We start from the raw sequence: 16,020 nt of genomic DNA on the forward strand, positions 1-16,020 counted from the left end.
CCAGGTATTTTTAAACAATATTCAGTGTTACTTTAGTGGTATTCTTAAAGCACTGAAATAATGTTTCTTTTTAAAAAAATATATATATAAAATTTGTATACCACCCTTCATCAGTAGATTGCAGGGCGGTTCACAACATAAAAGGACAAATAGCTGTTACCAGTGCCTGTTTTTTATTTATTTATTTTATTTAATAAAATGTATCTACTACTTAGTAGAACTAAAGACCTAGTTTTTTTGTGTGTATTCCATAACCTTTGGTGTATATATATATTTAGCCTTCCTTGAGCTGAACCAGTAATTGCTCTGGGAAGTCTAAATTTATAACCACAAATTCATATAGTTATGTAAAATGGTACTGGCAGACTTTAATTAAAATAATTATTCTTCAGGCTTTTGTAATCTTTTTTCAATTAAGCAATGTTTTTCTGCATTCCTGGCCTTGGTTGAATCCTGTCACATTTGTGTGAAGTTGCACTGGTTAAAGCTCTGCTTTAATCAAGTTATTTTTCTCTCAGGAGTTGATCTTAGTCTTAACCCTTTTAATCAAATATAAATTTGCATTAATTTTACTATCTAGATGTGTGTTTTTTAAAACCTTCCTCCAGAACTGATTTGTGTTCAATCAGTAATACAAATATTCCACATTCTTATTTTTTTTAAGAATTAAGATATCTCCTAGCACTTCTGAGACTTTGCCGTGAACCTATAATATACTCAACAGGGGTCTTCTTTTCTTTTCTTAACATGGAAATAAGCTTCTGACTAGGAAATGACTCTATTCCTTTGTTACTTGCAATGCATTCATTCATAAGGCTGTATCCTAGGGGTTGCTTGTAGATACCAGGTAGGTGACCCTAGTGCATTTTTTGAATTGTTTCTGATTTTTTAAGAATGATGACAGGGACTTCTCTCTCTCTCTCTCTCTCTCTCTCTCTCTCTCTCTCTCTCTCTGTGTGCGTGTGTGTGTGTGTGTGTGATTGACATAGGTGCAGTTGAGCAGAGTGAGTGGCAGAAATGCTTATGTGGTGAATGCAGTGCTTTTTTCCTTAAAAAAATGTTTAGGGGTACTCTCATTTTGACTCCAGAAAATCACCATTTAATATTTCAAATCGGGAAAAATAAATACAGTAAATGGACACAAGTACAAAGATTCACAAAATGTTATGAGTATGCATATCCCTGCGTCCCTTCAGAAAAAAGCACTGGGTGTATGAGAGAGGGAGGGAGGGAGGGAGGGGAGAGAGCTTATACACGTGAAGTCTGTAAGAGAAGGGGATGTGTGTGTGTGTGTGTTAGAGAGAGAGAGAGCAAGAGAAAGTGTTGGGTGGTCTGTATGGGTGGTTTGCGAGAAAGATAGGGAGGGACAGATACATTTGGGCAGAGAAAGAGAGAGTGTGGCTGTGGAAGTGTATGTGAGAGAGATGCATGTGACTTTGGTCTCATTGTGCAAGAGTGAGTGAGCATGATGTTGCTATCTTGTGTTTCCTCTGGTACTGGTCAATACTCCCTCTTACTAAACAGCAACAGCATAGTGGGTTTTTTGTGTGTAATCAGTACAGTAGTACCTCTAGTTACGAACTTAGTTCGTTCCGGAGGTCCGTTCTTAACCTGAAACTGTACTTAACTAGAGGCGTGCTTTCGCTAATGGGGCCTCTTGCTGCAGCTGTGCCGCCGGCACACGATTTCCGTTCTCATTCTGGGGCAAAGTTCTCAACTCGAGGTAACTCTTCCAGGTTAGCAGAGTTTGTAACCTGAAGTGTTTGTAATCTGAGGCGTTTGTAACTCGAGGTACCACTGTATTGTGTGATCTCCACAATCTGGACCAGCAGGCCATAGCTGACTTCCTACATGAAGTATAAGGTTGCCCAGGAGGTAACAGCAATGACTGTATTCTCTCTATAATTTTTTGTCATGCCATGCCTACCTGGTAGCCTTTTTGTGATTGGCACCCACAGCACTTTATCAAAGTTTATATTGCTCCAAAAAGGCTTCTGACGCCTGCTGTAGCCCAGCTAGTATTTACTAAAATCAACATTTTATGAATAAAATGTAACAGGCTTCAAATGCATGGGACAAAGTTTTAAATTTGTGTGCATAGTTTTTATTCCTCACAATATACACGAGCTCATACGTGAGACTATTTTGAAATGGATCAGTTGCTGAAATTCACCTTTGTTTTCGAGTAGTTCCAAGGTGATTTTATGATCTGCCTCAGAAAAAGGGCAGAGTCCTGTTCACAGGTTTATATAATGCCTTGGTATTGCCAGATAAAGTTTCTTTTGTTACAACACAGAATCTGTATTACAACGAAGTCTCTTGATTTCTTGTAAGCCATATAAAAACTGTTTTTCCTCAGTCGCTGCAACCTCAAGAGCTTTCCATTTCCACCCGTAACTATAAAAGAAACAAATTTCTCCAACACCTGTCTCAGTATAATTAGAGGGTAATTCAATACCAGTGGATGGTATTGGGACATAAACCTGTGAAAGACCCAACAGATTCAGGCTCAAATAAAAACTGCTTTTACTTCACTGAGTTGGTGCCTAATAAAAGTGATTTAGATGATGTGTTTTGTTTTTAAGAAATCCTCGTGTTTTCTAATTGAAAATGGCCTTGCCTTCCTCTATCAGAAAAACTTTAGCAGACTTACCTGTTCAGCATAAACCTGTGGAAAATGTTTGACAAACCTAAAAATGAGATAGTTCTTTTAAAATACATGTGATGTTTTTGGGGTTGATAGTGCTGTGCAATACATCTTTGGGGATGTATTTTTTTTTGGGGGGGGGGGAGTTGTTGCAATGTGATTTCTTACTTAAAAGGTAAAAGTTCCATACTACAGGCGTCCATGATAAAGATTATGCAAGCCCAGTCCTAAAGTGAATTTTGTTGGAGCTCATTTTGAGGAAAAAATAGCTTTGGGGAAAAGATATTCCACATTTCCACCAACATATTCCAGAGAGAAGGCAAAACCTTCATGGGTTTTCTTGGTATAGTGAAGGGATGGGGAACCGGTGTGTCTTAACTTTCTTTCCAATTAAAATAAGCAAGTGATGTTTTTCTCAATTTAGGGAGAGAACAGAACAGACAAAAGTAGACAGCAGATAATTGCGGATAAATGTTGATAGTTCTGTTCCCTGATTTTAGTTTGTACCACAGCTTACAGGGCAAAGAAATAAAGTAAAACAATTGCATGTATTTATTTCACAAAACAAAGTGTTTCTAACTGGTAAGAATGCCTTTTATTCAACAGAATAGATACTACTGTTCACCAGACATTTTCTGACATGTTGTTGTTGTTGTTGTTGTTGTTGTTGTTGTTGTTCAGTCGTTCAGTCGTGTCCGACTCTTTGTGACCCCATGGACCAGAGCACACCAGGCACGCCTATCCTTCACTGCCTCCCGCAGTTTGGCCAAACTCATGCTAGTCGCTTCAAGAACACTGTCCAACCATTTCATCCTCCGCCGTCCCCTTCTCTTTGTGCCCTCCATCTTTCCCAACATCAGGGTCTTTTCTAGGGAGTCTTTTCTTCTCATGTGGTGGCCAAAGTACTGGAGACTCAACTTCAGGATCTGTCCTTCCAGTGAGCACTCAGGGCTGATTTCTTTAAGGATGGATAAGTTTGATCTTTTTGCAGTCCATGGGACTCTCAAGAGTCTCCTCCAGCACCATAATTCAAATTCTGACACTTAGGAATGTAAAATGTTAGGATTTGACTGTTCAACAATAGGCATTCCTAGTGGGATTTCGGATTTTTGTCTAAATAGGCCTCTGTTCCATGTTGCAAAATGTTTCCAGTAAGCAGTAAGTCATGTGGCAATGGAGAGCTACTGTTCTAGAATTGGGGTTGCTGTTTACCCAATGAGAAGAAAAATGCAGTATGATGAAGAGGGCAGAATTTTCTGCTTATTATATGCGAAGCATCCAGTCCAGCAGCTGCCCTAACAGACACTGAACTAGGGATGGGAAGAAATTGAGACCTGTTTTATGTAAACTTACCTAATTTGCACCTCCTGAAACAATAGAGGAACTGAAACAGTTTTCTTTCAAAAACCTCACTTCTCCAAATGTTGTGATGCAGTTTTCCATCCTAGAGATGTGTCAGAAATGCAGATATTAGGGGCAAATGTGCATTATAATGCCCAAATTAGTAAAAAAAATAAATCATGAAAAATGCATTACATTAGGGAAATTGTTTGCAAAGATGTATATATCAGGCAAAATTGCATACAAAAATGTGTGTATTAGAAATCTGTGATTAAGCGTTGAGAAGTGTTTATGAGGACTTAAAAAAACAAAACAAAGCTAATGCAGAAATATGGGAAACTGAATTAAAGATCGGAAAAATGAGTAATTGAGGGAACCCAAAACACATACTTGCCTAAACTGAGCAGGAGAATTCATCCCCCTGTCTAGATCTGGGGACAGTTCCCAACAGGGATTACTTGGCCCTGGCAACATTGAACCAGAGATCAAAGGACATGGCAAGCTACTAAGGAGGGCTTGAGGCCATGCTGCATGTATATATTCATATATAGCTTTTAAATAAATATGTGATAGATCCCTGCTCATAAAGTTCTATCTCTTACAATTTGCCCTTATGGAAAATAAGATGTACTTTTGAAGCGCGTTATCAAATTTTTAATGAAATAATAAAAAATTACTATTACAACCCTCTTCATGCTCTTGAATTTTTGTGCCCTATTTTTATCTTCCTTTAAAGTCTTGATTTTCATTCAAGTACTGTCTTCTGAATATGATAAAAGTGGCATGTTTAAGGATGCTTCAATCAGATGTATTTTCATACATATTAAAGATGTATTTTTCTGTGTGGAATATTAGTGCATTCTAGTTATTGCTGCACTGCATACTTTTCAACTTACTTCGGTTTAGTAAAAGGAGCAAGGTACTGTGAGTCTTGTGGTGCCTTAAAGACTAAAGAATTATTATGGCATATGCTTTTGTGGACTTTGGCCTGTTTTATCAGATGCATGCAGTGTTATCCTGCGTTATATACACACAGCGTTGCAGGGAGGACTTGTAAGCAGTTAAGTCATAGGGAAATAATAGAATCCTAGAATTATAGAGTTGGAAGGCACCATGAAGGTTATCTAGCCCAATCCCTTGCAAACTAGATCATACATTGATGGAATCTTTAGAGGAGATGGCTTTTATAAGTGGTCCATGTTTCACACGCATACAGTAAGGTTGGTAGTACAAAACTTTTATAAACAAGCATTTTGGTTCCCCTGCAAATGTCCCAGTCCTCAAACACTCTGCACTTCAATCGGGAGAAAGTTGCATTCGCAGAGCTCAGGCGATGCTGGATTGTGGCATCAATGCCGGCCCTTGTGGTAGGCAGCTCCAAAAAATTATACATATCACTTGGGAAGACTAATGCCAGTGTACTGGAAGAAGCAAAGATCACCAGTGTTGAAGCAATGATTCTTCAACATCAACTCTGTTGGACTGTTCATGTTGTGCAGATGCCTGATGGCTGTCTTCCAAAGCAACTACAGTGGTACCTCGCTAGACGAATGCCTCGCTAGACGAAAAACTCGCTAGACGAAAGGCATTCGCTAACGAAAGGGTGACTCGCAAGACGAATTTCCCTATGGGCGCGACTCGCAAAATGATAACTTTTTGCGTTTTTTTTGTTTCCCCCCCCAGTAAAGCCGCGCTTCCTCCGACCATGCTTCACAAGACGAAATTTTTGCTATATGACAGCACTCGCGGAACAAATTAATTTCGTCTTGTGAGGCACCACTGTACTCTATTCCCAACTCAAGAATGGAAAGCGTAATGCTGGTGGTCAACAAGAGAGGTTTAAAGAATCTCTCAAGGCAAATCTTTAAAAATATAGTATAAACAACAACAATTGGGAAACACTGGCCTGCAAGCGCCCTAATTGAAGAACATCCTTTACCAAAGGTGTCATGAACTTTGAAGACGCTCGAACTCAGGACAAAACATGCTAAGAGGAAGGCATGTTTTGCAAACCCTCACTTTGATCAGTTCCCACCCGGAAACCTGTGTCCCCACTGTGGAAGGACGTGTGGATCTAGAATTGGCCTCCACAGTCACTTACGGACTCGGTGTTAAGACCATGTTCATGGAAGACAATCTTATTTGGCAACAAGTGATCGCCAAAGAAGAAGAAGATCATACATGACAGATAACCAAACAACCTCTGCTTAGAAGGCTCCAAGAAAGGAGAGTCCACCACCTCTCGTGGCAATCTGCTCCACTGTCGAATTGCTCTTACTGTCAGACATGAAATTAAGAAAAACACAACACAGTGGTAATTACCTAATTAACTATGTTAATTTTCAAAGCAGCTGTTGCTAACACAGTAGTGTTATAACTTAATTACAGAATCATTGCCTGCATTTTTGTTACTTTCTGACCTGTCTGTTTACAGCCCTGCCTCAAACCTTGTGTATTAATGAATGCACATTAATAAACGCTCACTGCTCACATATCTGAAATACTGATGGTGTTTTCCATTTGTGACTTCCAAATATAGAAAACTGTAGAGGGCACATTGAAAAGGAACCCCCCCCCCCAAAAGGAGGAGGAGGGAAAAAAGGAAAATCACATTTCCCCCTCCCCCAACCACGAAATAAAAGGCAAGGTTTGGGGATCCTAATGATGATAAATGATGACAAGACTGGATCCATGGTGGATAAATGTTATTTCACAGATATTCTAAATGCAATGAACCATTTATTTTATTTAAGAAAACTTGTATACCGCTTGATTGTAATAAAACCTCTAACCATAGCTCCACGTTAGGTCAAAGAGATGAAAATGGAGAGTTGCAGTACTGTACATTCACTGCAGCCTTAGATCAAAACTGACTCCACTGTTTTTCTTTTGGAAAGGCACTAAGGCGTGAGTTGAAGGATAAAGAGCAAGCCATTTTGAATGCTGTAGACCAAGCACGAGTGTTCCTTGCTGATCAACCAATCGAAGGCCCCGAAGAACCAAGAAAAAACGTGCATTCAAAGTCAGGTCAGTTTTTAAACCCAGCTTCTTTGTTGAATGTGTGATTCCTCTGATGAATATTCATTGTTCTCCAAAGAACTTTAAATGAATTGTGTGTGGTCTAGGGAATGCCACAGTAGTACCAATTAAATAAATAAATAAATAAATCCTGACAGTTGGAGAACATTATTATAGCTGGTGAATTGTCCAAGAAATTGGGCATTTTTACAAGTGATGTGCAACTCTGTATATTGCTGTTACTGGTGCTGTAGAAACATGGTATATAAGAAACTATTTTCTGATTGTCATGACAGTTGCAAAATGTTTTGCCCAGAAGGCACCTGATCAGGTATGATTATGTTACCTTGACCACTGTTTTCTGTTTTAGGTTTTACTAGCCTTACGAATATGTTCTTTACATATCAGGGATGGGGGGATGTGGCCCTTCAGATCTCTGAGACACAGTTCCCATCAGCATCAGCCAGTGGACAAGGATGATGGGAGTTGCTATCTATCCAGATTCCCATCCTTGTTTTATAGCAGTACAACTATGCATATCAAACACAGAACCAGAGTGGGGATTCAGATATTCGCTCACATTGTATATTATACTTTCAAAATACATAATAAATTCGGTCTGTTTTTAGAGCACATTAACAGGAACAAAACACATATTATTGTATACTGGTTTTAGAAGGCTGCAATCCTAAACACACTTACCAGAAATTCATTTGCCAGAAACAAAAAATAATAATAATCTTATTTCATTACAGCTTTGTTGGCTTTTCCTGGCCTGCTTTTCTATTGTTCTATTAATTGGGAACAACTGGTGTTGTAAGAAGCTATCTGTTGCATAAACACATTTTAATTTTATGCAGTTGTACTGTGTGTGCAACTTTGCCTTTCCTAGTTTCTTCCTCTTTGACTTCGGGTTTCCATTATGAATGCTTGCTGATTAAAACAAATGAACATTTCCCCCAGGCTAGTTCTTTGCCAGGCTCCTTTACTGGATCCTGTCCCCCAGCTGTTTTGAACAGTCAGATGGATACTATGCTACATTAGGTAGCTTTGATGAGATGTATAATATAGCTGATCTAAATTGGGAGAATTATTATGAAAAAATATTTTCCAAGTTCAAATTTGTTCAGACCATTGCATTATGAGAAGATGGTAATCAGTAATATTCATTCAGTAGTTGAGTATATTAGGCTGGCGAGCACTGCTGTGGTAAATTGCCTCATTTAAAGACTAGCTGGCTTTTTAGTAGCTAATTAACACCTGGCTTCTTTCAACTTAATCATATTTATATAAAAAAAAACCCAAACAAATGATACAAGCACCAATTCCGAAAGCCTTGAAGATTTCAGTTGTGCACCTTGCTAAGAAACCACATAAACCTCCCTCCCTCATCCTACTCCCAGGCAGTTCCCATTTCCTTTGTTTTGGATTTGGGAGGGGAATTCCTTTGGTGCCAGTGCAAGCTCTACCATGCATATTTGAATCCAGGAGGAAAAGATGGTTGAAGAAGTATCAACTCAGCCATTTCTTTTATCTCTGGACCAACTATTGATGGCCTTTGGGTGCACATTTGGCTCTTTGGTGGTATAGGAACCACAGCAGTTTGGATCCTTTCTGTGCTATCATTCTAGCACAGTGGCAGTGCTCCCCCTTTCCATCATGGAAACTGGGGCACTACTGGCAGGGCTATGGTCCACAGTATAGGTTCCTCTTACACAAAGCTTGTCAGACTACAGTGGTACCCCATGTTACGCACGTGATCCGTTCCGGATCGCGCTACATAACACGGGCATGCTTAACACGAACGCCCCCAACCCCCCAAAACCCAGAAGTAGCGCGATTTGAGCGCTTCTGCGCATGCACAAAGTGCACAGAAGCGTTCTGCGCAACTCGAATGTCCACAACCCGGGGTATGACTGTATTCCAGAATCACCAGTGTAAAGCAAGAAGGGAAAGGACTGCAAACAGTGAGTTGTATCCAGAGATGTTCTAGCCAGAAATTCTGGCAGTGGAGTTGTCCTGTAAACAGTTGTGCAAAAGAACATGGCAAATACTGTAATTTTACATGTAGATGAAGTGTAGTTACTAATAGAATCTCATACTCATGAACTGTTAGCATTGACTTCCTCAGGACTACTGTTACAGGTAGGTAGCCATGTTGGTCTGCCATAGTCAAAACAAAAACAAAACAAAACAAAATCCTTCCAGTAGCACCTTAGAGACCAACTAAGTTTGTTCTTGGTGTGAGCTTTCGTATCTGAATAAGTGTGCATGCACACGAAAGCTCATACCAAGAACAAACTTAGTTGGTCTCTAAGGTGCTACTGGAAGGATTTTTTAAATTTTATTTTGTCAGGACTACTGGTTCATTATAAAGTACAAGATTTTTAATTCAGAAGGGATGTCATAGACCAGGCACATTCATTGACCTCCCTAATTCTTGGAGTCTGGTCACTAGTCCCACCCCCTCCCACCGTGGTTTTTTTTTTTAAACTTCCAGACATGTAGGCATATTCCTGGGCATCTTGGGGTATCTGCACATATTCAATACCTAGCTGGCATGGTCTTGTAATACATATATCTTTCTTGCTATATAGAGGTGACTTTGAAAACATATTTCCTGTCACCTTTTTGTTTTACCTAATAATGGCAGGATGCAACAGAAGTCCAAAGCTTGATTTGGCAAGAGCTTTGAACAAACCAAAAACTTTAATGAAGTGAAAAAGAGAGAGATTTTAGAAGCAAACTAGTGAATATTGGTGAGATCCCTTGGTAATATCAAGTAATTATGCAGTTGCAAATGTTACTTTGATAGATCTGTCATTCTAAATTAAGCATTCGCCATCTGTTCTGCCTTTTAATTGCAAAGGCAAAAAATGCAATAAATCATAGTTGAATCATAAAAGAAATATTTGTTGCAAGTGATTTACATGAATGCACTCTATTTATTAGGCAGCATGGCATGGCTACATATTGTAGAACAGAGGTGGCAGCCATCATTAGCCAGGTGTTGATAATGCACATGTATCTACAAAGGCTTAACCACTTTAAAACAAAAGTTTATTGTGGTGATGACAAAGGCACATGAACGGTTTCAGCCAATTATGATTTTAACAGTCCCCCTTAAACTCTGTATGACACTCTGAACATGCACAAGTGAATTTTATTTGGACTGATAAATTGATTAAGAAAAACCACAGAGAATGCAAGTCCTATTTACTTGTGACATTTCATTTTCTGTAGGAAAGTTAGCGTGGAAATAACTTTACTGCCTTCAAAGGAAATAAAGCCAAAGTATTATACAACTAGAGTAACAATTAATAGTAAGTGGCTTACCACTTACCGTTTGCGTGGAGCAAGACAAACCAGTAGTCAGGGTTTTGATGCAACACACCTGCATGGCAGCAGGAGAAAAGGGGATAAGCAAAGTGACCCCATTTTTTTACTGTGAGTGACCACACAACCACATTCACACTTTGCTAGGGGTTGGCTTAGCATTGGAGCTATGTCTGATGCCTTCTGCCATGGCCATTAAGCACAACTAAGAGCAGGTACAAGGGACAAGGATTTTAATGCCACACGTTTGTGGGAAAGGATAGTGCAGGGATCAGCAAACTTTTTCAGCAGGGGGCTGGTTCACTGTCCCTCAGACCTTGTGGGGGGCCGGACTATATTTTTTTGGGGGGGGGGGAATGAACGAATTCCTATGCCCCACAAATAACCCAGAGATTCATTTTAAATAAAAGGACACATTGTACTCATGTAAAAACACACTGATTCCCGGACTGTCCATGGGCTGCATTTAGAAGGCGATTGGCCACATCCAGCCCCGGGCCTTTGTTTGGGGACCCCTGGGATAAGTGTGTAAAGCAACTGAGTCAGCACAGAGAAGTCTAGCTTACGTAACAATGTCTATTTTAGGGTGTCTATCTAGTGAGGTCTGCTATAGACTTGTTAAGCCCAACCTTGAAACCGTGTCCATGCTTGCCTGTTGTCTAACCTCCCCCCTCCCCCTCTCTCTCTGCCATTCTTTTTCTTTTTTAAAATGGCTGCCATTAAAAGTACTTTCCCTAAAACTAGACTTGTCATTTTGGAAGCCCCACTGTAACTCATGTTGACCAGAGGCTTAATAAACCTTTTATAACTACGTTAACTTTAAATAATGTTGTTGCAACTGGAGCAGAAAGTTAACTTGTTTTCCTTTCCTTTACTCTAGTAGACTAATTCAGGGAGCTTTTCATACTCCCCAAGTATCTGCTGAAGTAGAGGTAGTATAATACTTTGAAGCCAAACTTCATACCGCTTCCCTGCACTCTGTTTTCCTTGTGTCATGCCTTTTTAATTTGTAAGCCTGATGGAAGGGCCCATCTCTCATTTTTATTGTTTAACTGATGCGACTGGAAAGGCAACTATTGTCTGAAAAGCAGGATAAACTACAGTAAATAAATGCATTAGATAAATAAGTAGAAAATGGCAGGAATCAGTGTGCAGTGGTTTTTGCCAAAGGTGTTAGATATTATCACACCAGCTTCTTACATGGCAGGCTGACGAAAAACTGCAGCAAAGAAAGCTGTCACCACTAACAAACTTCTCATTAGTACTTTTACTCTGTGCAGTCAATGTAACTATGAATGTGGCTTCAGCTCTCCTGGAATTGGTAGGTTGCTCATTAAAACATGTCAGGATAGCAGAATGCCAAGCATATTTATGTGTAAGATACAGTCATATCTTGAGTGAATAGATTGCATGCATCTTTATAGCTCATAAAAGTACATTTGTCAGCCTTCAGCTCTGCCGTAAATGTCTTTTTAAAAATCAAGTTTACAAGCAATTCTAAGGCTCTCTTCTAAAATGAAAAGGAAGGCATGAATGTAATACATCCGGGACATGAATTTATCCAATATGAAAGTGCACTTGCCATTACACAGCAACTCTGAATTAAAGTTGCCCTTCAAGTGCCCTAACAATCTGTAGAATCTTGTTTTTAATTAACGTGCAGTGGAAACCAACAGTGGATAAGAAACTTAATTTCTGGTCCCACATCTGGTGCCAGTCTTCCTTTTCCACATTGCCGCTTGTGATTCTTGTTTGGTTCTTCCTTTCAGACTGTTCCCCCAGCCCCATGTCTTCAACCTACATACAAAGCAACAGTTTAATATGTTGATAAACAAGAAGACATTAATATTTACAGTAACAACATAGAAAATACCCTGCTGGATCAGACCAATGAAGGCCTGTCCAGGCCAGCATCATGTAACCCACAGTGGCCAACCAGATACTTCTGGGAAGCCACAAACAAACACGGTTGCTTTCTAGCAGGTGGAATTTAGGGGTGTACTGCCTCAGCAGACTTCACTAGTAATCATGCTATAGTTTTCTGGTGGTTAGTTGCAATCACACATGGGTATTTTTTGTAAATTACTGGGCTGTGTTAATATCACAGATGGTATGTCCTGTTTTTTTTGGGGGGGGGCGGGATCTGCCTGCTTTATTAAAGCCATTCTTTTCTTCATTAAGTATTATATTAACACTGTCACAAGACATTACACACTACTCCTAGGTCCCCATATACTTGCTTTTCTCTTGTTACCAGTTCAGCTTCCCTGGAGTGCAAATGTAGTTGAGTTTTGTCTGGCATTTGAATATTGCCTGTTTCTAAAAAAAATACCTTACATAAGAAGAGTCTGCTGGATCAGCCAATGGCCCATCTACTCCAGCATCCTGTTCTTACAGTGGCCAATCTGATGCTGTGGGAAGCCTGAAATTCAGAGACATACAGCACATTTTTACTACTTAATTTGATCTTGTCTTGAGGACCACCTGCAAACACACTGTGTCTCACAGAATAGAGGATGTGAGTTGCGGACTAAAGTGTAATAATCAGTATTAATAGGCACCTTGTTAAAAGCGTACTGTGCATTTGTGTAGAACAGCAAATCCTTTCAATTCCATGTCAGTCTGATTCTTTGAAATGCCTTGTGTTACAGAGCTGACCCCTGAAGAGAAAGCACAGAAGATTGCCAAAGCTATGCGTAAGCAGTCTGTGGAAGTGAAAGAGAAGTGGGAAAGCCTAAATACCTGTGCCAGCAGTTGGCAGAAGCAAGTAGACAAAGCGCTGGAGAAACTGAAGGACTTGCAGTGTTCTATGGATGACCTAGATGTTGACTTGAGAGAGGCAGAAAATGTGCTAAATGGTTGGAAACCCGCTGGAGATATACTGATGGATTCATTACAGGATCACATTGATAAAACAACAGTAAGCACAAATGTATTCTTCAATGTAATGCATTTTGAGCAAATGCCTATGTGTGAATGCAATCTAGTCTCTAACAATGCATCCAACCATTTCTGTGCCCTGAATTAATGTTACAAGATAGCAAAATATGTACAAATATCTCTTTCATGTACAGGGAACACATGCTTTATTTGCTTTTTGACTTCAGTTATATAATGTTCTAAATTCAAAAATCCCAGAGCAGTTCATAAATCACATTTTCAAATAACAGAGCAAAATAAAACCATGAAATCATATTGAACCTAAAAACAACAGCAAGTAAACAATTCCATAGATTGTTCTACAAATCAAATTTTCCTGAGCTTAATTGGCAACAAACTCAGAAAGTCCCAAAGACTAGAACAAAAAGACATGTCTTCCGTGGCTGATAAAATTGGAGTTGAGGGCCACAACCAAGAAGACCCTCAACCAGGTCACTACTCCTTGGGCCGCTACTCCCAGCACCACAATTCTCAAAAAGGTCCCTCCAGTGAACTCAGGGATCAAACTGGCACATTGAACCCTACCAAGTATTTTGGCCTTGAGGATTTACGGCTTTAAAAGTCAGTGACAATACCTTGAATTGGGCTTGGAAGCAAAGAGACAGCAAGTGCAGATCATGGGGAATCAAACATTATGCACCTGTTACAATTAGTGAACCATTTTCAAGGTTCAAAGGTACAAAATGGAGTGCATCATAGTACTGTAATCCAGACATAAGGTTACCAGGTTGTAGATCAGTCTGGAAATGCTACCTCAGTTCAGGAATTATTGTACCTGGTGAATTAGCCATAGTAAAAATAGGCACGCCTAACTACTGAGGCCACTTGAGCTTCCAGTTACAATGGTGGCTATAGAAGTACACCCCCAGCACACACACATTTTATTTTATTTCATTTCATTTTAGTGAAGTAGCAGCACTGTGGTGCCTGGTGGGAAGATGGTATAGATTGGGTGGCTGGGAAGGTTAACATGATCAAAGGGAGGCACAAATAACTTATGAAGAGCAAAAATCCTACATGTTTATATTTTTAAACTCTCATTTTGAAGGGAAAATGTGGTATAAAAGTGCAGTAATAATTTTCCCAAACTGGAAAATCCTTATGGTTAGTCTGCCATGAAACAAAATAAATCTGCTCCTGTTAATGTTTTTTGAACTCCCAATATGTTCCACAATGCAAGCCTAGGTGTTCATAAATCATACTGCAGCAACTCTATGAATCCTAGGCTATAAAAAGCTTAAGGAACAAAATCTAAGGAAATGGTTCTGAAGTCAGTGGGTATTTTAGTACTGGACTTAGAGGCTTATTGTCTGTCAATTCATGGATGATCTAAAAAAAAGATAAATTGCACTACGTATTCTAGCATCACACACACGACACCCTCCTTCAAATAATGTTTAAGCAAAATTCACTGGAACTTTATTTATATCCCCACAGAACATAATCAAACTTGATTTATATTTTCTGTTCTGCTGTTTTAAGCATAATATACCCACCCTTTACCCAATCAGTTTGCAAAAGCTTCATTTTGTGAATACCACTTTCTGCCTTTAAGAGGTAATTAGTTTCTTCTTAATTGCATTTGTATAAAGGAAGGTAAGGATAAGCTTATTATGTTTTCATTATGTCAGCCTGTTAGCAAACTCAAACAAAAATGAATGATATAATTGACTGACCAGTAGCAGTGAGAAGTCAGAAACGTTTGCTGATTAGTTAGAAATATTAAAGGCCCTGGCTGATGAGCATATTGCTTAATTTTCATGATTTACTGAGGTAATGTGCAATTCACCAAGCCAGCAAGGGCCCCATATGAACTGAAATGCAGTGAAATCTGATGCTTATTGCTGAATTTGAATAAATAGTAAGTGCTTGAGCGTGCTTGCATGTGTTGTCTGACTCTGATCTTTTAACATGTTTTGTTGAGAGTACATACATGTTTCCTGTTCTAGGCCTTTAGAGAAGAAATTGCACCAATCAACTTGAAAGTTAAAGCAGTTAATGATTTATCCAGTCAATTCTCTCCACTTGACCTTCATCCATCCTTAAAGATATCGCGACAGCTGGATGATCTCAATATGCGCTGGAAACTTTTACAGGTATTCTGTTCTTCTCTTCAGTGGATTAAGAGTGAGAAGGTGTCCCTTTATTATTCTTATTTTCTATTACAGCACTAATTACCATTAATCTTGACTGTTTTAGTAACAAAATGCAATGAAAGATTCTCTTCTTTTCTCTCATGATTGATAGCTTCTCTTTTCTGCTGATATCAGCAGTTCAGCGCAGGGAGGGGATGGAATTAATATCCAAAGACACATGTACATATTTTGGGCCCGTATATCCATTAATCATAGCTTATTAACAACTTCTAAAAGTGTGTGTGTATATAAGTAATTCTTCCGTTGTGCCAGAAGCAGTTTAGTCATTCTGGCCACATGACCCGGAAAGCTGTCTGTGGACGAACGCTGGCTCCCTTGGCCTGAAAGCGAGATGAGTGCTGCAACCCCCTAGTCACCTTTGACTGGACTTAACCATCTAGGGGTCCTTTAACTTTACTTACCGGTATATTGTCATTGCACACTCAGGATTTCCCATTTCCCATTACTCTGTGCCTGTTCTCCATACTCTTAAACATATTCATGCCTTGTCTGACGTGTTGCCTGAAAAACACTTGTACCATTATCATCATTGGTTTATATACTGCTTTTTGGCCAAGGCTACTAAAGTACAATGATGAAATA

At 39.3% G+C, this 16,020-nt stretch overlaps 1 protein-coding gene across 6 annotated transcripts in view; it reads left to right on the top strand.

The window, feature by feature from the left end:
• The window catches only part of UTRN (utrophin), a 321,884-nt gene that overhangs the window by 237,368 nt on the left and 68,496 nt on the right, over positions 1–16,020 (top strand). For all 6 annotated transcript variants that reach the window (XM_033143929.1, XM_033143931.1, XM_033143930.1 and 3 more), the window contains 3 exons: positions 6,886–7,015; positions 12,994–13,262; positions 15,232–15,378. In XM_033143929.1, coding sequence (XP_032999820.1) covers positions 6,886–7,015; positions 12,994–13,262; positions 15,232–15,378 — 546 coding nt within the window. The remainder of the gene's footprint in view (positions 1–6,885; positions 7,016–12,993; positions 13,263–15,231; positions 15,379–16,020) is intronic.

The sequence above is a fragment of the Lacerta agilis genome, chromosome 3, assembly GCF_009819535.1.
Source record: "Lacerta agilis isolate rLacAgi1 chromosome 3, rLacAgi1.pri, whole genome shotgun sequence".
Taxonomy (NCBI): Eukaryota; Metazoa; Chordata; class Lepidosauria; order Squamata; family Lacertidae; genus Lacerta; species Lacerta agilis.